This window comes from Natrix helvetica (assembly GCF_964273705.1).
Source record: "Natrix helvetica genome assembly, chromosome: 5".
NCBI classification, from domain to species: domain Eukaryota; kingdom Metazoa; phylum Chordata; class Lepidosauria; order Squamata; family Natricidae; genus Natrix; species Natrix helvetica.
The window spans coordinates 3,797,115-3,822,268 of record NC_138551.1 but is presented as its reverse complement, the minus strand read 5'-3'; the positions used below and the strand labels follow the sequence as shown (position 1 = coordinate 3,822,268).

General features: G+C 46.2%; 1 protein-coding gene across 2 annotated transcripts in view; it reads right to left on the bottom strand.

Annotated features, from left to right (window-relative positions):
• ARMC9 (armadillo repeat containing 9) overlaps window positions 1-25,154 on the bottom strand; it is a 121,322-nt gene that overhangs the window by 43,732 nt on the left and 52,436 nt on the right. For both annotated transcript variants that reach the window (XM_081956039.1, XM_081956040.1), the window contains 6 exons: window positions 24,229-24,352; window positions 16,238-16,377; window positions 13,341-13,417; window positions 12,495-12,569; window positions 8,184-8,274; window positions 5,454-5,512 (listed from right to left, as the gene is read on the bottom strand). In XM_081956039.1, the coding sequence (XP_081812165.1) occupies window positions 5,454-5,512; window positions 8,184-8,274; window positions 12,495-12,569; window positions 13,341-13,417; window positions 16,238-16,377; window positions 24,229-24,352 (566 nt within the window). The remainder of the gene's footprint in view (window positions 1-5,453; window positions 5,513-8,183; window positions 8,275-12,494; window positions 12,570-13,340; window positions 13,418-16,237; window positions 16,378-24,228; window positions 24,353-25,154) is intronic.

Here is a 25,154-nt window from a genome sequence, read left to right as displayed (position 1 = left end):
CTATATTGTTTCTCTCCCTCCCTCTCTCTGAAATTCATTTGCCACCCATCTCATAGCCAAAGACTGGGGGAAGGGGGCAGACTTTCTTAGCTCCTGATAGGAGACCTGGAGGGAACTCGGCCTGTTCCCACTGGGCAAGCAGAAACCATTTTGGCCAGGCAGTTCTTCCAATCACTGGGCTCCATGCCAGGAAGTACTTGAGATAAGTAATAATAAGCAGCACCTTGAAATGCCCCAGAAAACAATTGGTGACCAAATAGGCACACCTTGAAATGCTTCAGTTATTCTTTGGCTGTGTTGGCACGAAATAGTTTTCCAGGAATTTGATCCGGCCGAGTTCAAAAAAAAATTGGCCAGATACCATTGTATGCTTAACCATCTGATAATTTTAACTATCTGAAAAGACAAATCACCTTTAGGCTGACCTCTTCGGTGTGTGTTGTGGATGTGTGTGCGAGGGCCTGGGAGAGGCCACATGTCAGCTGGGAAGGAGCTGCAGTCTGGCCTCCCTCACCCCAAAGCACCCCACAACCTGTTTAACGATCACACAACGGGGAGATCATCTTAGTTGCTCTTCTCTGTGCTTTTTCCAAAGTCTCAACATCTGTTTTGTAATGTGGTGACCAAAACTGGATGCCGTATTCCAGGTGTGGTCTTACACAGGCTTTGTAAAGTGGTACTAATACTCAATACAATACAATACAATAGCAGAGTTGGAAGGGACCTTGGAGGTCTTCTAGTCCAACCCCCTGCCTAGGCAGGAAACCCTATTCCATTTCAGACAAATGGCTATCCAACATCTTCTTAAAGACTTCCAGTGTTGGAGCATTCACAACTTCTGGAGGCAACTTCTGTCCCACTGATTAATTGTTCTAACTGTCAGGAAATTTCTCCTAAGTTCTAAGTTGCTTCTCTCCTTGATTAGTTTCCACCCATTGCTTCTTGTTCTGTCCTCAGGTGCCTTGGAGAATAGTTTGACTCCCTCTTCTTTGTGGCAACCCCTGAGATATTGGAAGACTGCTATCATGTCTCCCCTGGTCCTTCTTTTCATTAAACTAGACATACCCAGTTTCAGGTGTGGTCTTACTAAGGCTTTGTAAAGTGGTACTAATCCTTCACGTGATTTTGATTCTATGCCTCTGTTTATACAACCCAGGATGGTGTTAGCTTTTTTGGCTGCTGCCACCCATGGCTGGCTCATTTTTAAGGGATCGTCCACTAGGACTCCAAGGGCCCTCTCACCGTTACTGTTTAGGTCTTCTAGTCCGACCCCCTGCTCAAGCAGGAGACCCTCTACTGTCTGGGTCAAATGTAGTTCAGTCTCTGTAGTTCAGGGATGGGGCACCACAACTTAATGGTCCTCAGTGTTAATATGTTGCTCCTTAATTCCAGGCTGTTTCTCTCCTTGATTAGTTTCCACCCATTGTTTCTTGGCTGTGAAGGTTGGACCATAAGGAAGGCTGAGTGCCAAAGAATGGAGGCCTTTGAACTCTGGTGCTGGAGAAGACTCCTGCATTGAGTCCCTTGGACTGCAAGGCCATCCAACCAGTCAGTCCTAGAGGAGATCAACCCCGACTGCTCTTTAGAAGGCCAGATCCTGAAGAGGAAACTCAAAGACTTTGGACACCTAAGGAGAAGGAAGAAGGACTCTCTGGAGAAGAGCCTCATGCTGGGAACGATGGAGGGCAAAAGAAGAAGAAGGGGACGGGAGAGAAGGAGGTGGCTGGATGGAGTCCCCGAAGCAGTCGGCGTGAGCTTGAATGGACTCCAGAGGATGGCAGAGGACAGGAAGGCCTGGAGGAATGTTGTCCATGGGGTCGCGGTGGGTCGGACAGGACTTTGCAACTAATAACATCTATCTATCTATCTATCTATCTATCTATCTATCTATCTATCTATCTATCTATCTATCTATCTATCTATCTATCTATCTATCTATCATCTATCTATCATCTCAAGTACTTTGGCCACCTAATGAGAAGGACCCACTGGAGAAGAGCCTCATGCTGGGAACGATGGAGGGCAAAAGAAGAAGAAGGGGACGGGAGAGAAGGAGGTGGCTGGATGGAGTCCCCGAAGCAGTCGGCGTGAGCTTGAATGGACTCCAGAGGATGGCGGAGGACAGGAAGGCCTGGAGGGTTGCGATGGGTTGGATTCAGCTTCGCAACTAACAACAATTGTTTCTTGCCTTGTCTTCTGGTGCTTTGGGAAACAATTTGACCCCCTCTTCTTTGGGGCAGCCCCTCAAATCCTGCAACACTGTTATCCTGTCTCCCCTGGTCCTTCTTTTCTCTAGACTGGCCAAACCCAAATCCTGCAGCCGTTCTTCGTATGTTTTTGTCTCCAGGCCCTTCATCATCTGAGTTGCCCTTCCTAATGGGACTTGCAAATCCTGCCTCCCAGGAAGAGGTTAATCCCAAGGAAGGACTGGCCCAGCCCAGCCCAGCCCAGCCCCCTCCATCATCCAAGAGACACTCTATAGCAGAGATCACCTTCTAAGTCTGGGCAACTTTTCACAGGTAGTCCTTGACTTACAAAAGTTCATTTAGTGACCGTTTGAAGTTACAAGGGTGCTGGAAAAAGTGACTTGGGACTGTTTTTCCATACATGACTGTTGCAACATCCTCAGGATTTACGTTCAGTTCCTTGGCAACTGGTTCATATTTATTGTGGCTGGCCAGTGGCCAACAGAGCTGGCAGCAGATTCGGACAGTGAGGAGGTTGGGGAGGAAGATGGGCCAGTCCTGGAGTCTGGGGAAGGCTCTGAGGAGGGCTCTGTGTCGGAGGCAGAGAGGGGGCCAGGGCCGTATGCCAGTTATCAGCTGCCTTCGGAATCAGACAGCAGTGAGGCAGAAGAACAGCTGGAGCCTGTTCCCAGTGTGCGCATGCGCAGAGCTGCCAGACGAAGGGAAGAGCTACAGAACAGGAGTCGACTTGGGAGTAAGGCCACAGGTGAAAAATGAAGGGCCCCTCCCAGAGGAAATAAAAGAGGAGCGTGAGGGGAGTGGAGCTTGCAGGAGACCATTAGTTCGCTTCATTGGTTCGTGACTCTCCAAGGCTCCTTGCCAGGTTTTGCAGAGATCGGCCTGGCAGCCCCCCAAGCCAGAGAAGGTCTGTGACCGTAAATCCTCCCTTGAAAGACTTTGCTGGATGTGAACGAGCAGAATTCACAGTAAATTAATAAAAGGTTTTTTTTTGTCAGGACAAGGAATTGGCTTCGTGCTCTTGGGAAGCCTCAGTCAGAAGAATAATTATGACGGCTGCAGTGTCCCGGGGTTGTGTGATTCCCCTTTTGCGGCCTTCTGACAAGCAAAGTCAATGGGGAAGGCGGGTTCGCTTAACAACCGAGCCAGTAATTTGACAACTGTGGTAAGAAAAGTCGTAAAAATGAGTCTATGCTCACTTGGCAAATATCTCCGTTAGCAACAGAAATTTTGGACTCAATGGCGGTTGTAAGTCAAGGAACACCTGTATAGTCTAGGTCTTCAGGCCTGTTGGTAGCTAAGGAGCGATGCGCTTTTCCACGCAATGTTTGCACAGCAATTATGTATCGTCACTTTTTTTCCCCCCAAGCCATCTCGAGCACCAATTCAGAAATGAATAAATATAGAATATGAGCTAAGCAAATAACAAAAGGCTTTTGTTATTCAAAGGCTCAAAAGTCAAACTGGCTTTGCAGGTCCGTTTTGCTAATTAAAATTGCCGGCTTTTTGACAAAACCTGCAGAGAAGTTGCTTTAATGTAAACACTGAAAAGCCAATATTTTGTTTGACGACGACCTCAGCTTCTCATTTATCTTAGATGATTTATTAACTGACGAGGCCATACCTATGTTATTCCAAAACGTCCTTTTGGGTTTTATTTTTTTCCGGTGACATCTGCAAGCTTGACAGCTCCTGGTTTTAAGACTGTGACTTCAGCTCATAAAGCATAATTGTATAATTCCATTTAATAAATGGCTCCAGCCGGGCTGGAAAATTTGTTGTGATGAATGCAAACAAATGAGAAACGGAAACGAACGGAAGCAGCAATATGACGACAACGTGGCTCAAGTTGGCCATGTTCTTAAGATATTATTTAAAAATGGTAGGAATTGCTTGTTTTAACCTTAAAAAGCCCTTAGTGCAATGTTTCTCAACCATGGCGACTTGAAGTCCTGTGGACTTCAACTCCCAGAATTCCCCAGCCAGGGATTCTGGGAGTTGAAGTCCACAGGACTTAAAGTCGCCACGGTTGAGAAACACTGCCTTAGTGTAAGAAGTACAGGTGGTCCTTGATTTATGACCGCAATGAGCCCAAAATTCCCGTTGCTAGGCAAGACAGTGGTCAAGTGAATTTTGCCCTGTTTTACGACCTTTCTTGTCATAGTCGCTAAGTGAATCATGGCAGTTGTTAAGTTAGTAACATGGCTGTTAAGTGAATCTGGTCTCGCCACTGATTTTTCCCGAAGGTCACAAAAAGGGATCGCGTGACCCCGGGCTGCTGCAACCGTCGTAAGTACATGCCAGTTGCCAAGCCTCTGGATTTTGATCGCCTGACCCTGGAGATGGTGCAACGGACGTAAACGTGAAAAACTGTCATAAGTCACTGTTTTCAGTTCCACTGTAACTTTGAACGGTCACTGAACGAATCGTTGTAAGTTGAGGACTATCTGTATGAAGAACTGCAGGCTTTGCAGCCCTCTCTATGCAGTTTACAGAGTCAGCCTCTTGCCCCCCAACAATCTGGGTCCTCATTTTACCGACTTCGGAAGGATGGAAGGCTGAGTCAACCTGGAGCCTGGTGAGATTCGAACGGCCAAATTGCAAGCAGCCGTCAGTCAGCAGAAGGAGCCTGCAGTACCGCGTTCTAACCACTGCGCCAAAAGACACTTCATCTCCCCCCTGGTTCAGCTGATAAAGTGAGGAGAACTTGTGGCTTAGAGGTTAATACAACTGCCTAATATGCAAGCAGCCCAAGTTCGAATCCCAGAAGGGTATGGCTAGCTTTGCTTGCGCATGCGCAGAATAAAAATTGTTCTGCGCATGCGCAGAAACATGCCGGCAATGGCAGAAGAGACCAGGGAACTGGTTCAGGGTGTTGCCAGCTGGTTCTGTGACCCAGGCCTAAATTCCAGTAGTGGTTCGGCCCGATTCGGAGCAATCTACCTCGGCTACACATTCTCACAGCCCTTTGCCTCAGCCTTCTACAAGAATCCCAGTTTCTCCTGTGGCCACTTGGGGAAGTTAGTTGCCCACGGATAGAGACGATAAAGGCCACGAAACTCTCATCTATCCCGTGGTTCCATCTAGATCAGTGTTTCTCAAACTTGGCGACTTTAAGTCCTGTGGACTTCAACTCCCAGAATCCCCCAGCTGGCTGGGGAATTCTGGGAGTTGAAGTCCACAGGACTTAAAGTCGCCAAGTTTGAGAAACACTGATCTAGATTTCCAAGGTTTCGCATCCATACTCACTTCAGCATTGTCTTCCTTCTCCTCATCGTCAGATTCTGAGCTATCGTCGGGTGGCTCTTCTATAAGGGAACATATATAAATGTTTATAGATCAGCCGAAGAACCCCCCTTTTAATTCTAAATGCATTGTTTTTTATAAATGGCTCAAGATGAGGAATGTACCGAATTGTCCTTCCTCCCATTTTCTCCACAACAACAACGACCCTGTGAGGTGGGCTGAAACTGATCCATAGTCACTCGGCTGGCTTTCATGCCTAAGGCGGGATTAGAACTCACCGTCTCCTGTGGGACCGAAACTTTACAGCTGGGAATTATCCGGCCTTAAGGCTGCAGCCGTAGAGACACTTACATGAACAAAATGCCCATTATAGAGGTCTTAAATGAATTACCGTATTTTTCGGAGTATAAGACGTACCGGAGTATAAGACGCACCAAGGTTTTGAAAAGGCAAATTAAAAAAAAAAAGTTTTTGCACTCTGCAGACCTCCCAAAAACGGCCCATTTTTTTGAAAATGGGCCCCTTTCCCCCCCCCCCCAAAAGGGCATGCATAGCCTTTAGGAGGCTTATAGAGTGCTCCTCGGGGTGGGGGTCAAAAACGAGCAAAAAACGGCCTATTTTTTGCTCATTTCTGCCCTCCCCAGCCCCCAGGAGCTCTCTGAGATCCTCCTAAAGGCTCTGCATGGCCATTTTGGCGAAGGGTGCAGGGCTTCGGGAGGCAAAGAATGCTGTATTCAGTGTATAAGACGCACCCAGATTTTCAGCCTCTTTTTTGAGGGAAAAAGGTACGTCTTATACTCCGAAAAATACGCTATTTGTATTATGCCACAACGCTGGTGTTTGTTTCCAAACGCAGGAAGTCCTGGACTTACGACCGCGACTGAGCCCAAACTTTCCGTTGTTAAGCGAGAGTTTTGCCTCACTTTACGACTTTTCTTGCCACAGTTGTTAAGTGGATCGCTACCAAGTTAAGTTAGTGACACGGTTGTTAAGTGACTCGGGCTTCCCTCACTTTACGACGTTGCTTGTCGGAAGGTCGCAAAAGGGGATCACGTGACTGAGGGACACTGCAACGACCGTCATAAATACGAGCTGGTTTGCCAAGCATCCCCAAATTTGGATAGCGTGACCGTGGGGATGCTGAAAGAGTTGTTAAGTGTGAAAAACGGTCGTTTCAAAGTTATTCACCCCCTCCCAGTGACTTCGTAACTTCATGGCTTGGGACCAGATGATCTGAGGAACCGTCTCTTGACGGTCACATCCACCCGACCCACAGAGAATGCAGAGGGTCCCATCCCCGAGGGAGATACACCTGGTGGGACCCAGAGGAAGGGCCTTCTCTGTGATGGCTCCCTCTCTCTGGAATATCATTCCCACGGAGATTAGAACGGCCCCCATTCTAATACTCTTCCGGAAGGCACTGATTCTGTCAGTGGGCCTGGGAAACCCAGAGCGGGATGGAGCCCATTTAATGGCTGGTGTGATAGGCTATCGCCCGGGAGGGGAGGTGGGGAGTGATTTTGTTATATTGTACAATTGTTGTGGCCCGTAAATGGCCAACAGAGTTGGCAGCAGAGTCGGAGAGGTAGGAGGTTGGGGAGGAACCTGGGCCGGTTCTGGAGGCCGGAGAAGGCTCTGATGAGGGCTCTGTGTCAGAAGCAGAGATGAGGCCAAGGCCATCTAGCAGTTCTCAGCTGCCTTTGGAGCTCGGCAGCAGTGAGGCAGAGGAACAGCTGGAGCCTGTTCCCAGTGTGCGCATGTGCAGAGTTGCCAGAAGAAAAGAACAGCTCAGAAATCAGGTTTGACATGGGAGTGAAGCCACAGGTAGACGGTGAATGCTCCTTCCGTAAGAAACTCAAGACCCACTTGTTCCAATTAGCTGGCCTGGCCCAATCGCAATTATAAGTATAATCTAATCCTGACCTTCCTGGATGGCATTTTAAAATTTTAAATTCTGGGGTATTTTAATTGGTTTTAATTGGTTTTAATTATCAGCTAGTTTATGGTTACTGTACAGACTGTGTGCTTAAGTTGTTTTGTCTGGGGTTTTGTGTTTTGTTTTGTTGTCTATTGTATATTTATTGCCTGTACACCGCCCCGAGTCCCTTCGGGGAGAGGGGGTGGTTTATAAATTTAATAAACTGAAACTGAATTGAATGGCCCCTCCCATGGGAAATAAAAGAGGGGCGAAAGGGGAGGGGGCTTTTGCAGGAAACAATTCGTTCGTTCGTTTCAGGAGTGTGAAGATCTGTCCGTGAATCTCAGAGACTCTGTGCCCAGTTTTTCCATGCACAGCACCTCATTTGGACAATATTTAGATGGCAGCTTTCCAAGATGGATCTGTGGTCATAAATATTCCTTTGAAAGACTGTTTGCCAGGCCTTTACTGAAAGTGAATGAGAGAAATTCACATGCGTTTAATAAATGGGGGTTTGGTCGGGACCAGGAATCTGCTTTGTGCTTTTTGGGGAAGCCTAGGTCAGAAAAACAACCGCAACTTTTTGCTTTTACACAACTGAACGCACAAGCCATTTCTATAACAATAAGCCTAACTAGTTAACCAAAACGAAATCAAAGTTTCTTTTCTTTTTTTTCTTTTCATCGCGAACACAAAATCCGGAAGAAATTTCAGAATAAAAGCTAAGTTAGACATGTTCTCTTCTTTGGCTAAAAGAATCCATTTGACCATCTCCGCTTCTCTTTGCTGTGGGGAATAAATAAATCCCTTTTTACCCGATTGCAGCTGCTTGATAATAAACTCAATCTGCTGGATCATATCGGCATTTCCTTCCTCGATGTAGCATCGGAGAATGTCTTCCATTTCCTGCACGGGTTGCAAAACAAACTCATGTTAGTTGATCTGAGGGATGACCCAGCTTGGGGTCATTTTTGCCGGCAACGCACATAGGCCTTGGGGGGGGGGGGGGTGCAGGCAGAGGGGCACATCCAGCAGAAGAGGTCCTGTTTACAGAACAAACAGAAGGTGAATTCTAAGGGGCTGTCCCAGAAAAGAGGGGGATCAGCCTGTTCTCCAAAGCACCTGAGAGTAGGAGAAGAAGCAACGGGTGGAAGCTAATCAGGAAGAGAAGGAACCTAGAACTAAGGAGGAATTTCAACACAGTGTGAACAATTCATCAGTGGAATGGCTTGCCACCAGAGGTTGTGGCTGCTTCAACATCTGGAGGTTTGTAAAAAGAGACTGGACAGCCACCTGCCTGAAATGGTATGGGGTTGGACTAGAAGACCTTCAAGGTCCCTTCCATCTCTGTAATTCTGTTAAGGACTAGGGGAGACATGAGAGCAATGTTCCAATATGTGAGGGGCTGCCCCAAAGAAGAGGGGCTCAATCTGTTCTCCAAAGCACCTGAGGGTAGGACAAGAAGCAACGGACGGAAACGAATCAAGGAGAGAAGGAACCTGGAATTAAGGAGAAACTTCCTGACAGGGAGGACAATTAACCAGTGGAACGGCTTGCCACCAGAAGTTGTGGATGCTCCATCACTGGAGGTTTTGAAGAAGAGATTGCACAGCCATTTGTCTGGAATGGTGTAAGGTTTCCTGCCTGAGCTAGGGGGGTTGGACTAGAAGACCTCCAAGGTTCCTTTCCAACTCTTGTTATTCTGTTATTGAATGAAAGCCTTGGATACAGGAAGCAACTTACAGCATCACAACCAGTATTTCAAGTCTGGTACCAGTGTTGCAATTTCCCGGGCGTAAAACAATAGCACTGAAAGAAGGTTAGACTGAGGTTACTATGGTTTTGATTGGGAAAAAGAATAAGAAGGAGACCTGTCTTTCTCAACCTTGACAACTTAAAGATGTGTGGATTTCAACTCTCAGAATTGCCCAGCCAGGCAGGCTCGTTGCAACCCTGAGGACCCAGATTGTTGGGGGGCAAGAGGCTGACTCTGTAAACGGCTTAGAGAGGACTGTAAAAGCAGGATATGTCTAAATGCTATTGCTATTCCTTCCTTCCTTCCTTTCCTTCTTTCCTTTCCTTTCCTTTCCTTTCCTTTCCTTTCCTTTTCCTTCCTTCCTTCTGCCATGGTGGCGTACTGGTTAGAATGCAGCATTGCAGGCTAATTCTGCCCACTGCCAGGAGTCCGATCCTGATCAGCTGAAGGTTGAAGCCTTCCCTCCTTCCGAGGTGGGTAAAATGAGGACCCAGATTGTTGGGGGCAAGAGGCTGACTCTAAACTGCTTAGAGAGGACTGTGAAGCGGTATATAAGTTTAAGTGCTATTGCTATTCCTTCCTTCCTTCCTTCCTTGATGGCGTACTGGTTAGAATGCAGCATTGCAGGCTGATTCTGCCCACTGCCAGGAGTTCAATCTTGATCGGCTCAAGGTTGACTCAGCCTTCCAAACTTCTGAGGTCAGTAAAATGAGGACCCAGATTGTTGGGGTGCAAGAGGCTGACTCTGTAAACCGCTTAGAGAGGGCTGAAAAGCACTGTGAAGCGGTATATAAATCTTAAGTGCTATTCCTGTTCTCTTCTATCCCTAAGTGAACCGTTCACAGAGCAATTCCCAGAATTAAAGACAGAAAAAGAAGGGATTGCTCAGTGATTATAGTCATAAAAATATATATTCCAACCATCCTCCCGTTGGGAATTTGGTTCCGGCTTGTAGGTTTCCCTCTGAATCTCTAAATAAAGATTGCCTTCAAATTTGTGGCATTTAAAAGGCAGGCTGCTTGTGTTCTAAACAAAACAACCCTTTCAAATCCTATATCAACAACCAGCGATGGAAAAAAACGGGCCATTTGAGCCTCCCATTAAAAAATAAAATAAAATAAATCCTGGGTCTTGAGAGATTAGCCTGGGAGAACAAGCAAGGGGAGATAAGGATCGCAGGAAAGCCGAGGGCATCATCCATCAGGCTGAACACGATCCCACATAATGGCCGAGAAAGTGAGAACTGGACGCATCGGGCCGAGATATCAGCTTCTGTACAAATCGGAGCAGATTCCGGCTTTTTTCTTTGTTTTAAAGTCTGCCATTTAGCAGTGGGAACTTATCTTTCCTAAATAGCCGGCAGCATTTCTGTCTGGTGGAAAAATTTATCGCCTGCCCCATTCGTCAGGAGCAGGGCCAAAATAACAAATGAAATCCGCCATCTCTTGCTTTGACTTACGATTCGATCACAGTTCAAAACATTGTTTAGTAAGGATCAGCTGGCCGAAAAATTTTGGACATAGTATTCAATTGGTCCAGTGGGATAAATTATGGGAGAGAAACTACAAACTAACGAAGTCAGCTGCTTATAAGGAGAACCTCTACTAAATGTTCTACCGGTGGCGTCTACCGCCAGCCAGATTGGCTAAGATGTTCTCAAATCAATCGCCGGAATGCTGGAGATGTGGGCATAAGTAAGGAACATTCTATCACATGTGGTGGACCTGCCCTAAGGTCAGAAAATATTGGCGTAAGATAAGAAGTGGTGAAAGAGATCACTGAACAGAGGATAGAGTTGAAGCTGAATCTCTCCTGGGTATTTTTGATGGGAAAATGGGGGGGAAAATTACAATACATAACATTACATATTCTAACTACCAGTAGAATCGTGTTAGCACAGAATTGGAAACTCCTCCAGACCTGATCATAAGAAGAAAAATTTATGAATGTGCAGAAATGGATAGACTGTCTATGGAAAGGAAGGAGAGGGAAGAAACCAAGTATTATCAAATCTGGGATAGATGGTATTCGTGGCTTGAGAGTAAACGTAGGGTATAAAATGTTAAAGTATAAAATACAGAATGCAAAAGGTATAGGAAATAGATGATATTGACTTGATGCTATTATAACCTAAATAAGATATAATTTAGGATAGTGAAATGGAGATAAAAGTTTTGCAAATAGGATTGTTATGAAAGATATTGATATCGATATGGAAATGCTGTTATGTGTAATTTGTGTTTTGTGTTTTGTCTTTTAAATGTTGGAAAATTCAATAAATACTATTTAAAAAAAACATTGTTAAGTAAACTTAAAGATCCTGCAGCCCCAGGAGAAAAAAAACACCAGGAGTCATCTATTATATGCAATCTAAGCACTATAACAGGCACCATGTAGGATAAATGGATTAAAGAACACAATGAATGCCAATTAGCTGTCAGAAAACAGGATGAAAACTCCTTCCTCTCACAACACATGGACAAACTCAACCATAGTTTCAACTGGGAAACTGTGAGCATCGTAGACCAAGCCAAGTCCAAAAAACGCCAGACAAGTCCCGGAAGCCTGGAGTATAGAAATATCAGCCATCAACAGGCACATAGGGAGCAACGAGGTCTACACGCCATTGAAAAGAAACAATGAAAAATCCGAAAAGGAAACAAAAAGACCCAAAACAGGACTCTTTACCAGGAATCAACATCCAGATAATCAGAGTTTAACACCAAGATTAACACCAGACCAACAATCAAGAAGCAAACAATACTGCAATTGATGAAATATCAACTCAGACAAGCAAGTCAGAATCAGAATAGAGCTGGAAGGGCCTTGGAGGTCTTCTCATCCAGCCCTCTGCTCAAGCAGGAGACCCTGTACCAATTCAGACAAGTGACTGTCTAGTTTCTTCTTAAAAACCTCCAGGGATGAAGCACTCACAACGTCTGAAGCAAGCTGTTCCGCTGGCTAATTGTCCTCACTGTTAGCAAGTTTCTCCAGAATTCCAGGTTGCTTCTCCCCTTCATTAATTTACAATGGTGTAATCAAGAAACTACTAAGCCCACTCCCACTAACACTGGCAAAAATCAAGATCAGGTGAAGTGTTAATACCAGTTTATAAGGCCTTAGTAAGGCCACACTTGGAATACGGCAGTTCTGGTCGCCACGATGTAAAAAAGATGTGGAGACTCTAGAAAGAGTGCAGAGAAGAGCAACAAAGAGGATTAGGGGACCGGAGGCTAAAACATATGAAGAACGATTGCAGGAACTGGGCATGTCTAGCTGAATGAAAAGAAGGACTAGGGGAGACATGATAACAGTCTTCCAATATCTCAGGGGCTGCCCCAAAGAAGAGGGAGTCAAACTGGCCGCTTACCATTGCTCGAGCTTCGTCTCTTATGGACGGAATAGCAAGGATACTGTAAAGGGCTCCATTTACATAGGGATGAATCTGCAACAAAAGAGGTAAAATTACCCACCGTTCAAAGGGGATCTGCCCCTCGTCTATCCCCCCACCCAGGTCTGGGGACTCAAATTTTTACAGAATAACTGATGATGGAGGAGCAAGAGAAGCTGAAGCAGAGGAGGAGGAGGAGGAGGAGGAGAAGCTGAAGCAGTGAAGAAGAAGAATTAAAGTAGTAGTAGAAGCAGAAGAAGGAGGAGGAGGAGAAGAAAAGAAGAAGTATTATTAGAGGAGGAGGAGAAGCAGAAGGAGGAGGAGGAGGAGAAGAAGAAGTATTATTATTAGAGGAGGAGTAGCAGCAGAAGGGGGAGGAGGAGGAGGAGTATTATAGGAGGAGTAGAAGCAGAAGAAGGAGGAGGAGAAGAAAAGAAGGAGAAGAAGGAGAAGGAGAAGGAGAAGAAGGAGAAGAAGAAGAAGAAGAAGAAGAAGAAGAAGAAGAAGAAGAAGAAGAAGAAGAAGAAGAAGAAGAAGAAGAAGAAGAAAAGAAGAAGAAGAAGTATTAGAGGAGGAGTAAAAGCAGAAGCAGAAGGAGGAGGAAGTGGAGGAGAAGGAGAAGAAGAGCAACAACATCATCATCATCTTCACAGAATCCAGATGATATAATGAGATTTAGGAATTTCAAGTGACCCTCAGAAGATTCTCTGCCAGAATCAAGACATCCAAGATCAAGGCATTTGGAATAAGCGAGACCTGCTCAGTTTGGTTTTCCAAAAACCGGTCCTTTTTACCAACCCTCGAAAATGATCACTGTGGCAGTACCTCGTGGTTCTCGTGGCCAAGGAGATCCGAGAGAACTTTGAGAATCTCGTTTGCAATTTTCACACACATCTTCTTCCCTGCGGAGGGTTCAAAAGGAGACAGAGGTGCCAGGTGTTATCCCCAAACAGACACTCATCCACAAGACCTCAGGGTGAGTAGAATAGCCATTAAATACATTGTCAACGCGCAAAGCATCCCTGGCCTGCTCTTGAGTTGCCATAGGCGGAGGGGGGAGGTACTGACGGAGCAGCACGGCAGCCACAATCAGAAGCACATTCCATGCATACCTTTCTCAAGGCTGTATCCCAGGATGCCTGCAACAGCTGGAGGGGCGTGATTTCTACAGCCCACGAAAGTGCACCGTTGGAGAATGTGATTTATGATACACCATGAGAGGAGGGGGGAAACAGGGGCATAGTTGGGCCGTAAATTACGTGGTGTCAGAGCTGGCTTCACTTGGGTAGTGCTGACATGTTGCTCCTAATAAATACCATATATTTCAGAGTATAAGATGCACCAAGGTTTTGAAGAGGCAAATTAAAAAAAAAGGGTTTTGCACTCTGCAAACCTCCCAAAAACGGCCCGTTTGTCGCGAAAATGGGCCAGTTTTTTTCCAAAAAAGGCATAAATAGCCTTTAGGGGGCTTGCAGAGTGCTCCTGGGGGATGCCCCCCCCCCAAAACGAGCAAAAAATGGCCCACTTTTCACAAAAACGGGCCCATTTTTTTGTAAAAAAAATGGCATGCATAACCTTTAGGAGGCTTATTGAGTACTCCTGGGGGCTGGGGGGGGCAAAATTGAGCAAAATACAGCCCATTTTTCATTCATTTCTGCCCTCCCCACCCCCAGGAGCTCTCTGAAAGCCTTCTATGGGCTCCACACGGCCATTTTGGTGAAGGGTGCAGGGTTTCGGGAGGCAAAAAAATGCTGCATTCAATGTATAAGACGCACCCAGATTTTGGGTCACCTGAAGCCCTGCCCCCTTCACCAAAATGGCCGTGCATTGCCTTTAGGAGGCTTTCAGTGAGCACCTGGGGGCTGAGGAGGGCAGAAACGAGCAAGTTATTTGCTTAATTGTTGTCCCCCAGTCCCTAGGAGCACTCTATAAGCCTCCATAAGGCTATGCATGCAATTTGTTTGACAAAAAAAGGCCCGCTTTCACGAAAAAGGGGCCGTTTTTGCTCGTTTTTGTCCCTCCCCACCCCCGCCCAGGAGCACTCTACAAGCCTCCTAAGGGCTATTCATGCCTTTTTTAAAAAAACAACGAACGGGCCCGTTTTTGCGAAAAATGTTTTTTAAAAATTTTTGCCTCTTCAAAACATCTTATACTCCGAAAAATACGGTAAGTAGTGCAAATGGTTATGGAGCATTCATGGCAGCAGGATTTTTTTCCTGCCCTGTGTCCCTTCACTGTTGAAGGCAGTTTCAGGCTGCTGGGGACGAGTCTGTGTTGTCCAAGAAGGCTCCACATCCATTGGTGTGTGAAAAAATGGTCGTAAGTCACTTTTTTCAGTGCAGTTGTTCACTCTTGAGAGGTCACTAAATGAACTGCTGTAAGTCAAGGATTACCTGTAACACTGACAGGTAGTTAGAAAACCCCGCTAATCTCATTTATTTCCCCCCAAAACTTCCGTTGCACAAATGTAACTCTTTATGGTCATTTGCATCCTTTTAGAGAGTCCTTGAGGCCACTTGGAGGTTTGTCTGTGTCCTCAGGGTCACCTGAGTGGTGCAGATGAGTGTGGAGCCTCACTGACATCACCTTTTCCAGTCTACAATACGGTCCTTTCTGCAGGTTCCAGAAGGCTCCACACCCATTTGTCCCCACTCAGGTGACCCTGAGGACACAGAGAAACCTCCAAGTGGCCTGAGTGACTCTCTAAAAGGATGCAAACGACCAGCTGTCTGCAAGGAGGATCAATCCTTCCGTCCTCCACCATTCAGTCAGAACCGAGGAAGCTTCTTGGATGAGAAGCAAAATGTCTTCTGGGGAATGGAAGTATATATATTCCTTGCCGACATTTGCATCCTTTTAGAGGATCGTTGAGGCCACTTGAAGATTTATCTGTGTTCGTAGGGTCAACAGAGTGGTGCAAATGGGGGTGGAGCCTCACCGACCTCATCTATCTCTAGTCTACAACATGGTCCTTTCAGCCGTTCCAAGAAGGCTCCACACCCATTTGCACTACTCAGGTGACCCTGAGGACAGAGATAAAAACTCCAAGTGGTCTCAACGACCCTCTAAAAAGGATGCAAATGACCAGTTGTCTGCAAGGAGTATCAATCCTTCCATTCCCCACCATCCAGTCAGAGCTGAAGAAGCTTCTTAGTTGAGAAGCGAAACGTCTTCAAAGAAAAAGCAAAAAGAAAAAAAAGTGGCCTGGATGACTGAGAATCTCCGTAGGTATAGTTCCGTGATGGTGAACCTATGGCACGCGTGCCATAGGTGGCACACGGAGCCATCTCTGAGGGCACACAAGCTATTGCCCTAGGTCAGCTGCAGCGCATATGCACGTGCCAGCCAGCTCATTTTCTGCCTTTGAAGGGCTTCCGGAGGGCCGGGGGAAGCCATTTTCACGCTCCCAGGCTTCAGGAAAGCCTCCGGAGCCTGGGGAGGGAGGAAAAAGGGCCTACCAGGCCTACCGGAAGTTCCGGCTTCCATGGGGGGAGGCCGTTTTCACCCTCCCCAGGCTTCAGGAGGGCAGGGGGGGAGGTGGGGGGGAAGGTCGTGCCTGTATGCACGGGGGGATGTGCGGGGGGGATTGAATTATGGGTGTGGGCATGTGTGCTTTTGGCACCCGAGCCAAAAAAGGTTAGTCATCACTGGTAGAGTTGATGCTTCATCCTTTCTCCAAGGCCTGTTTCAATCGCACCCCGCACCCCAGTTGCGGAGAATACCTGAACTCCGAAGGCAGAGGTTCATGAGCAAAGCAACCGAGTAGGCCAGGGTGTAATCAGACATGGAATCCGTATCCTTTAGGGCCTCCACCAACCATGGTATGAGCCCATCCTTAATCATCGTCGACTGCAAAGCCCGCCTGGGAATTCAGAAAAAGACAAATATATTGTAATATTCTAACTCTGTTCCAATGTATAACGTTATAATAGATAATATAGCAATAGAACAGAATAGAATAGAATAAATATTGGAATGAAGAATAGAAAAGGAACAGGAATAGAATGGAATAGAATAAATATTAGAATAGAAAAGGAACAGGAACAGGAATAGAATAGAATGAATATTGGAATGAAGGATAGAAAAAGAACAGGAATAGAATAGAATAGAATAAATATTGGAATGAAGAATAGAAAAGGAACAGGAATAGAATAGAATAAATATTGGAATGAAGAATAGAAAAGGAACAGGAATAGAATAGAATAGAATAAAGGTTGGAATGAAGAATAGAAAAGGAACAGGAACAGGTAGAATAGAATAGAACAGAATAAATATTGGAATGAAGAATAGACTAGGAATAGGAATAGAATTTATTGGCCAAGTGTGATTGGACACACAAAGAATTTGTCTTTGGTGCAGATGCTCTCAAACAAGATACATTCATCACGAATCGTAAGGTACAACACTTAATGATAGCCAGAGGGTACAAATAAGCAATCAGGAAACAATCAACATGAATTGTAAGGCTACAAGCCACAAAGTTACAGTCTGGCAGTCATAAGTGGGAGGAGAAGAGTGATAGGAACAATGAGAAGACTAAGAGTAATAGTAATGTAGCCTTAGTGGATAGTTTGACAGTGGTGAGAGAATTAGTTGTTTAGCAGAGTGACGGCGTTCAGGGAGAAAACTGTCCTTGTGTCTAGTTGTCTTGGTGTGCAGTGCTCTAATAGCAATAGCCCTTAGACTTATATACCGCTTCCTAGTGCTTTCACTGCCCTCTCTAAGCGGTTTACAGAGTCAGCCTCTTGCCCCCCACAACAATCTGGGTCCTCATTTTACTGACATCAGAAGGATGGAAGGCTGAGTCAACCTTGAGCCTGGTGAGATTCGAACGGCCAAATTGTCGCTAGCAGTCAGCTGAAGTAGCCTGAAGTGCTGCACTCTAACCACTGTGGCACCTCGGCTCTGTACACAGGTAATCCTCAACTTGCAGCAGTTCATTTAGTGACTGTTCAAAGTTACAAAACTGAAATTCCACCCTTATGACCAATATAGCCCATGCTCACGTTATCCAAATCCAGATGCTCGGCCACTGACTCGTATTTATGATGGTAGCAGTGTCCTTGGGGTCATGTGGTCCTGTTTTGCAGCCTTCTGATAAGCAAAGACATTGGGGAAGCCAGATCCACTTAACAACCGTGTGACTCACTTAGCAACTTCAGTGATTCACTGTCTTCTATTGTTTTGAACCCCCCCCTTCTTTATGACCGCCCGTCAAATATTGGAACACTGCAGTCGTGTCGCCCCTGGTCCTTCTTTAGACATACCCAGCTCCTGCAATAGCAGAGTTGGAAGGGACCTTGGAGGTCTTCTAGTCCAACCCCCTGCCTAGGCAGGAAACCCTACACCACTTCAGACAAATGGTTGTCCAATCTCTTCTTAAAAACTTCCAGTGTTGGGAGCATTCACGACTTCTGGAGGCAATTTCTGTTCCACTGGGCACCGGAAACCCAAAGACCAGCTGGCTGGCGCACACATGCCAGTTGGCTGTTCTTGGCTGTTTTTAGACCATAGTTTCTCCATCACATCACTAGGAGCTCCATTCATGCGAATGGAGCTTTGCGCGCGAAGGCAAGTGCCCTCTGCTCATTGCCTGCTTTCCCATTTCTTCTGTGGCCCGGTTTTGAACAACCCGTGGCCCGGGAGTGGGCCACAGACCCAGGGCATTGGGGACCCCTGACTTTAGGCCACATGATTCAGACAAATGGCCCAGAACGACGGTTCTTTGCGCATGAAGGAAACCAGAATCCTTGAAAAGAGCGATAGCGTTTTTGTGCTGAGCTCAGAGGCAGAGGATCTGATAGTGGCCCGGTTAATGTTTCACCGGGCAAGGCAGGAATATTTGATCATAATTACGCAACCGTCCTTCCTTTTCTTCCCGTGAGCAATGAAAGCCATAAAAAGTGAGAAAAAGGTGAGATATTTATGGCCCAGAACCTATTACTATTAAGCTCAGCTGATATTGCTTAGCTCACCTGTTCTGTTCTTAGATAGCTATTTCACCTGTTTTAACTTTTTGCTCCCACGCACGGCCTCTTGTACCAGTTTGCCACCAACCGGCAGTTCCCGGGCACACTTATCAGGGTCTCTGATGCGCACTGAGTGTGGCTGAATGAGTTTCATTTACAGGGAGCCTGGTTCATTTAGCATCCGTTGAAAGTTACGACGACACTGGAAAAAAACGAGACTTGGGACCGTTTTCCCAAGTGACGGCCTTTGCAGCCTCCCTTATGATCGCGGGATCAAAATTCGTATGCTTGGCGACGGGTTCATATTTATGACGGTGGCAGCGTCCCCGGGGTCACGTCGTCCCGTTTTGTGACCTTCTGACCAGCAAAATCAATCAGGGAAGCCAGATTCACATAAAAACGGGGTGACTAACTTGTCGACGGAAGTGATTTACTTAGACAACGGTGGCGAGGAAGGTCGTAAAATGGGGCAAAAGGCACTTTAACAAATGTTTCGCTTAGCAACAGACATTTCGGTCATAATTCGAGGACTACCAGTACAAGTGGAGGAAAGAAGGCAGCGTCTGAGGGCAGTCTGGCAAAATTAAGCCATGGGGCTTCCAGCCTTTGGAATCTTTAGCCAATGACTGCGCAAATGTGAAGCCATTGGTGCCCTCGGAGCTTGGTTGTTTCACTGCAGACATTTCCTGACCCAACTAGGTAACGTCATCAGTGCTGGAAAGGATTGGGGTGTATGCAGTAGAGGAAGGGGAGGAATAGAATCAAGATCACATGAAGTGTTAATACCACTTTATAATGCCTTGGTGAGGCCACACTTGGAATCCTCCATTCAGTTTTGGTCACCACAATGTAGAAAAGATGTTGGGCCTCTAGAAAGAGTGCAGAGAAGAGCAAGAAAGAGGATTAGGGGACTGGAGGGTAAAATATATGAAGAACGGTTGCAGGAACTGGGTATGTCTAGCTTAAGAGAAAGAAGGACTAGGGGAGACACGATAGCAGTCTTCCAATATCTCAGGGGTTGCCCCAAAGAAGAGGGAGTCAAGCTATTCTCCAAAGCATCTGAGGGCAGAACAAGAAGCAATGGGTGGAAACTAATCAAGGAGAGAAGCAACTTAGAACTAAGGAGAAATTTCCTGACAGTTAGAACAATTAATCAGTGGAACAGCTTCCCTCCAGAAGTTATGAATGCCCCAACACTGGAAGTCTTTAAGAAGATGTTGGATAGCCATCTGTCTGAAACGGCATAGGGTTTCCTGCCTAGGCAGGGGGTTGGACTAGAAGACCTCCAAGGTCCCTTCCAACTCTACTATTGTATTGTATTGCATGGGGAGGGGCAGTAGGATTGTGGGGTTCTTGGTGCTCCCTGAACTGGGTGGTTTTCTTGCAGACATTTCATGACCCAACTTGGTAACATCATCAGTGCTAGAAGGAAGTGGTGCTTGTGAGTAGGAGGAGGAGGAGGAGAAGGACTGTGGGGTTGTTAATGCTCTCTGGTTTTCTTGCAGATGTTTCATTACCCAACGAGGCAACATAATCAATGCTAAAAGGGAGGGGGGATTGGCTCTTTGTTTATATACAATATAGCCCCGCTTTCTTTTAGCATTGATGATGCTGCTTAGTTGGGTGATGAAACCTCTGCTACAAACCCCAACCAAACTCAAACAGCACCAAGGACCTCAATGTCCTCCACCACCACCACACCCCACAATCAATCCCCACTCCCTTGTAGCACTGATGATGTTACCTACCTGGGTAAATGAAATGTCTGCAAGAAAACAGCCAAGCTGCAGCACCAAGGACCCCACAGTTCAACCCTGAGCTGCCATATCCTCTTCTGTTGGAACTCCACAATCGGGGAAGATCAGAATCCGAATCAGAACAGAGCTGGAGGGGACCTTGGAGGTCCTCTAGTCCAGCCCCTTGCTCAATCAGGAGATCCTATACCAGTGATGGCGAACCTTTTTTGGCTCGCGTGCCACAAGTGGGGGGAGCGCAGGGGGGTCGAGTGCGGGTGTGCCGCACCCATAATGCAACGTGCAACCCCCCCCAGTGCGCATGCGCGCACAACCCCCCCATTTTTACATGGTTTTTTTGCCCTCCCCAGGCTCCAGGGGCTTTATAGGAGCCTGGGGAGGGCGAAAAGAGGCCCTCTGGAGGCTTCAGGGACTGTCCGGAGGCTTCCCTGAAGCCTTCGGAGCGCTTAAAACCATCCTCCGAGCAAACCGGAAGTGAGTTCCGGGTTGCTCGGAGGGTCGTTTTAAGCATTCCGAAGGCATCAGGGAAGCCTCTGGACGGTCCCTGAAGCCTCCGGGGGGGCGGGGGGGGGCTCTTTTCGCCCTCCCCAGGCTCCTATAAAGCCTCTGGAGCCTGGGGAGGGCAAAAAATGGCTTTTAAAAAGGTGAACTCAGCTGGCCAGCTGACAGGGCAGCGCCTCGCGTGCCCTGACAAATGGCTCCGCATGCCACTTGTGGCATGCGTGCCATAGGCTCGCCATCACGGTCCTATACCATTTCAGACAAGGAACAAGGTCTGCAGATGGGTGTCAGGGTCCCAAGTAAGACCCCCAATGAAAGAAGACCCCGAGGTTTGAGTTTCCTCAAAGCTCCGTTTAATCAGAGATGTCACGTTGGCACATCTGGCAAAAGCCGAATCTGAAAGCTCCCAGGTTTTCCCCACTCAAGTAAAAGCCCAAGCCCTTCCCCAGCACCCTCATGTCCACCCCATGGCCCAATCAATGCACCCTCCCAACTGGAGATGCTTCCCAGTCTCGCCCCTCCAAATGCAGAGCAAGATGTCCTTGACTCTCTGAGAAAGGAATGTTATTATGACTATATATCTCCCATACAAGGGTGGCTCCGTGGCTCAGACGCTGAGCTAGTCGATCAGAAAGGTCGGCAGTTCGACGGTTCGAATCCCAAGTGCAGCGTAACGGAGTGGGCTCCCCCGTTCCTTGTCCCAGCTTCTCCCAACCTAGCAGTCCAAAAGCATGTTAAAAAATGCAAAAATCTAGAAGCAGTTTTGAAGCAGAAATGAGATTGGAGGCATTCTTTTTTTTTTAATTGTATCAGTTAGTTTAGCCATAGCTCATATTCACTCCTTTGTAAAATACTTTTGTTGCAAAAGGAAGAAAAGAAGAAAAGAAAGATGAAAGAAAGAGAGATGAAATAAAGGAAGCAAGGAAGGAAAGACAGACAGAAAAAAATAGAAAGAAAGAAGGGAGGAAGGAAAGAAAAAGAGACAGAAAGAAAGAAAGAAAAGGACAAAGAAAAGAAAAAAGGAAATACAGACACAGACAGACAGAAAGGAAGAAGGAAAGTCAGAAAGAAAGGAAGGAAGAAAGGAGGGAGGGAGGACAAATAAAAGAAAGAAGGAAGTAAGGAAAGACAGACAGATAGACAGAGAGACGAAAGAAAGAAAGAAAGAAAGAAAGAAAGAAAGAAAGAAGAAAAATAGGAACCACCTTTGGTGGGAAGGAAACAGCGTTCCGGGCACCTTCAGCGTTTAGTCATGTCAGCCACACGACAAAGGAGACGTCTTTGGACAGCACTGGCTTTGAAACGGAGAGGAGCACCGCCCACTAGAGTCGGGAACGACTAGCACAGATGTGCGAGGGGAACTTTTACCTTTATCTCCCATACTCCATATAATCCACCCTCCCATTTTCCCACAGCATTGAATGTGGCAGAAGGCACATGGCCAAAGACGGCTTCCAGGCCTGACAATCGGTGCTACTGAAGCCATGCTGCCAAACTCAGCAGAAACCAGTTTAGGGCAAAGAACTACACCAGTACATTTTTCCAGCCAGCAGTGGGATTGAGCATTTTTTAAAAATCTCACCAGGACTGATATATTCTCAGGCTTTAGTTTCTAAGTAGGGGAGGGAGCAAATTCAAACTCCAATGTTTTCCCCACTCTCTGAGAGCGATTGCTTTTCACCTACTCAAGAGAAGAAGTTGTACTTTACCGGCAAATAAAGGATCTGATTTTAGGAAGTTCATGCAATTAGGGAAAGTGTTAATTTATTTAGGGCCTTTGGAACTCCCACAGGGAAGAGAGAGATATAACTGGCCATAATCTGGAGCAGCGCTCACCAACTGGTGGGCCGTGAGAAAATTTTGATGGCCCACAGAAAAAAATATTTGCATTTTTTATATTGCACTCAATCAGGGGTCCTCAAACTGGGACGGATACGTGCAATGAACACTTGTGTGGCTGTAGAGAGTCTCCCCCTTCGGGGTCTTTTTGTGGGGGTCGGAGGAGGGCAGAAATTCCAACTTGGGGTCTGCTTCAGCCTCCTGGTGGGGGGCTTTGGGCGAAGGCTGGAGGGAAGAGCCACTGGTGGCGAAGAGCTGGAGCGGGACTGCATCATGGCCTGGAACTGGCTGACCATCTCAGCCCACTGAGCCTCCAGGCGCTGGAACCTGGCCTTGCACTTCCGCAGGTCTTCCCTCTACTTGGAAAGCCTATGCTCCTAGTCCTCAGTGAGGTGCTTCTGCTGAGCCTCCTCCTCGGTCAGATCCCGTTTGAACTGGGCTGTTTTGCCAACTCTTTCTCCTGGGGGCTGCTCAGCTCCAGCAACTGCTTCCTGTTGGGGCACTAAGGAGCCCGGGCGGGCAGGCGAGGAGTGATGAGTAGAGGCTGGCGAGGCGCCACTCGACGGGAATGACATCGGATTGGTTCCGCCCACCCAGTCACATGACCACCTTGCCACGCCCACCCCAGTCGCTCATTAGGCGGATCCTATTAGTGGTCCACGGGATTTAAAATTATGAATTTAGTGGTCCCTGAGATTCAAAAAGTTGGGGACCCCTGATCTGGAATATCCTTTTTTGAGTCATTTCTTTTTTTCATTATTATTTTCCTTAAAGTTAGCAAAGTATAAAATACACGTGGAAATAAAGACAGCGGGGAAAGGAGAAAAGGGGAAGGCAGAAGTGTGGGTTAGAGGAAAATATTTTTTTAAAAAAGCCTTATCTCCCAACACTGTTCAGAACAGTAGAATAAAGATAGTAACCTGACAACCTCAATCGTTTACTTTTACATACTTAATGTACACTAGCCATTGCTATAGCAACCAATTGATCTAATCGAATCGCACCAAAGTCCCAGTTTCATTTCTTTCTCTCTCAAACACAAAATCTAGAAGTAGATTTTGAAGCAGAAATGAGATTGGATTCTTTTTTTTTTTAATTGTATCAGTTAGTTTAGCCATAGCTCATATTCACTCCTTTGTAAAATACTTTTGTTGCAAAAGGAAGAAAAGACGAAAAGAAAGATGAATGAATGAAAGATGAAACAAAGGAAGCAAGGAAGGAAAGACAGACAGAAAAAATAGAAAGAAAGAAAGAAGGGAGGAAGGAAGGAAAAAGAGACAGAAAGAAAGAAAGAAAAGGACAAAGAAAAGAAAAAAGGAAATACAGACACAGACAGACAGAAAGGAAGGAAGAAGGAAAGTCAGAAAGAAAGGAAGGAAGGAAGAAAGGAGGGAGGGAGGACAAATAAAAGAAAGAAGGAAGTAAGGAAAGACAGACAGATAGACAGAGAGACAGATAGACAGACAGAGAGACAGAGAGACAGACAGACAGACAGACAGAAAGAAAGAAAGAAAGAAAGAAAGAAAGAAAGAAAGAAAGAAAGAAAGAAAGAAAGACAGAAAGGAAAGAAGGAAGAGAGAGAGAGAAATTTACTTTTTGGAAAAAAGAAGTGAGGCAGCATCACAACCCCCCAACCCCTCCATTCCTCACCTGAGGCTGAGCTTCTGCAGAGCTCCCAGGACGTTCTCCCGGGTAAGGGAGAACTTATCTTCCGCTTTCAACCGTCCTTCCAGCATGCGGAGCAAGCGGGGATTCTGGGAAAGGTAGAGGCGGCCTGGGAGAAACAGAAGAAGAAAGAGAGCAGTGGAGAGAGAGACCGCAAAAGCTCTTGGAAGTTGCATTCCAAATTTTGCCTGGTTTTCTCTCCCTCCCTACGTACACATATACATCCGAAGTAGGCTGTGTTGTTTCTCTGCCTCATATAGTATACATGGGCCTAGGCACAATTTTGTATTTGTTTATGTTGTCATGTTCATGTAGTGTGTATTGGAGGTGGTGACCCTTTGAGAGCTGGAGGCCACCAAATGTCATGTTAATGTATGCCAATTAGTGTCCATGCAAAGTGACAATACAGTTATTCTATATATATCTCTCTCTCATCTATACTGTATCTCGATATCACTATCACTCTATCTATCATCTCTCTCATCATCTATTTATTTATCCATCATCTATCTATCCATCATCTATCTATCTATCTATCCATCCATCCATCCAACTATGTCTCTCTCTCTACCATCTATACTGTATCTCTATATCACTCTATCACGCTATCTATCTATGTATCATCTCTCTCATCATCTATTTATTTATCCATCATCTATCTATCCATCATCTATCTATCTATCATCTTTCTATCTATCTATCTATCCATCCATCCATCCATCCATCCATCCATCCATCCATCCATCCATCCATCCATGTATCTCTCTCTACCATCTATACTGTATCTCTATATCACTCTATCACTCTATCTATCTACCTATCATCTCTCTCATCCATCCACCCATCACTCTCTCTCTCATCTCTCTCATCCATCTATCCATCCATCAATCTATCCATCTACCTATGTATCT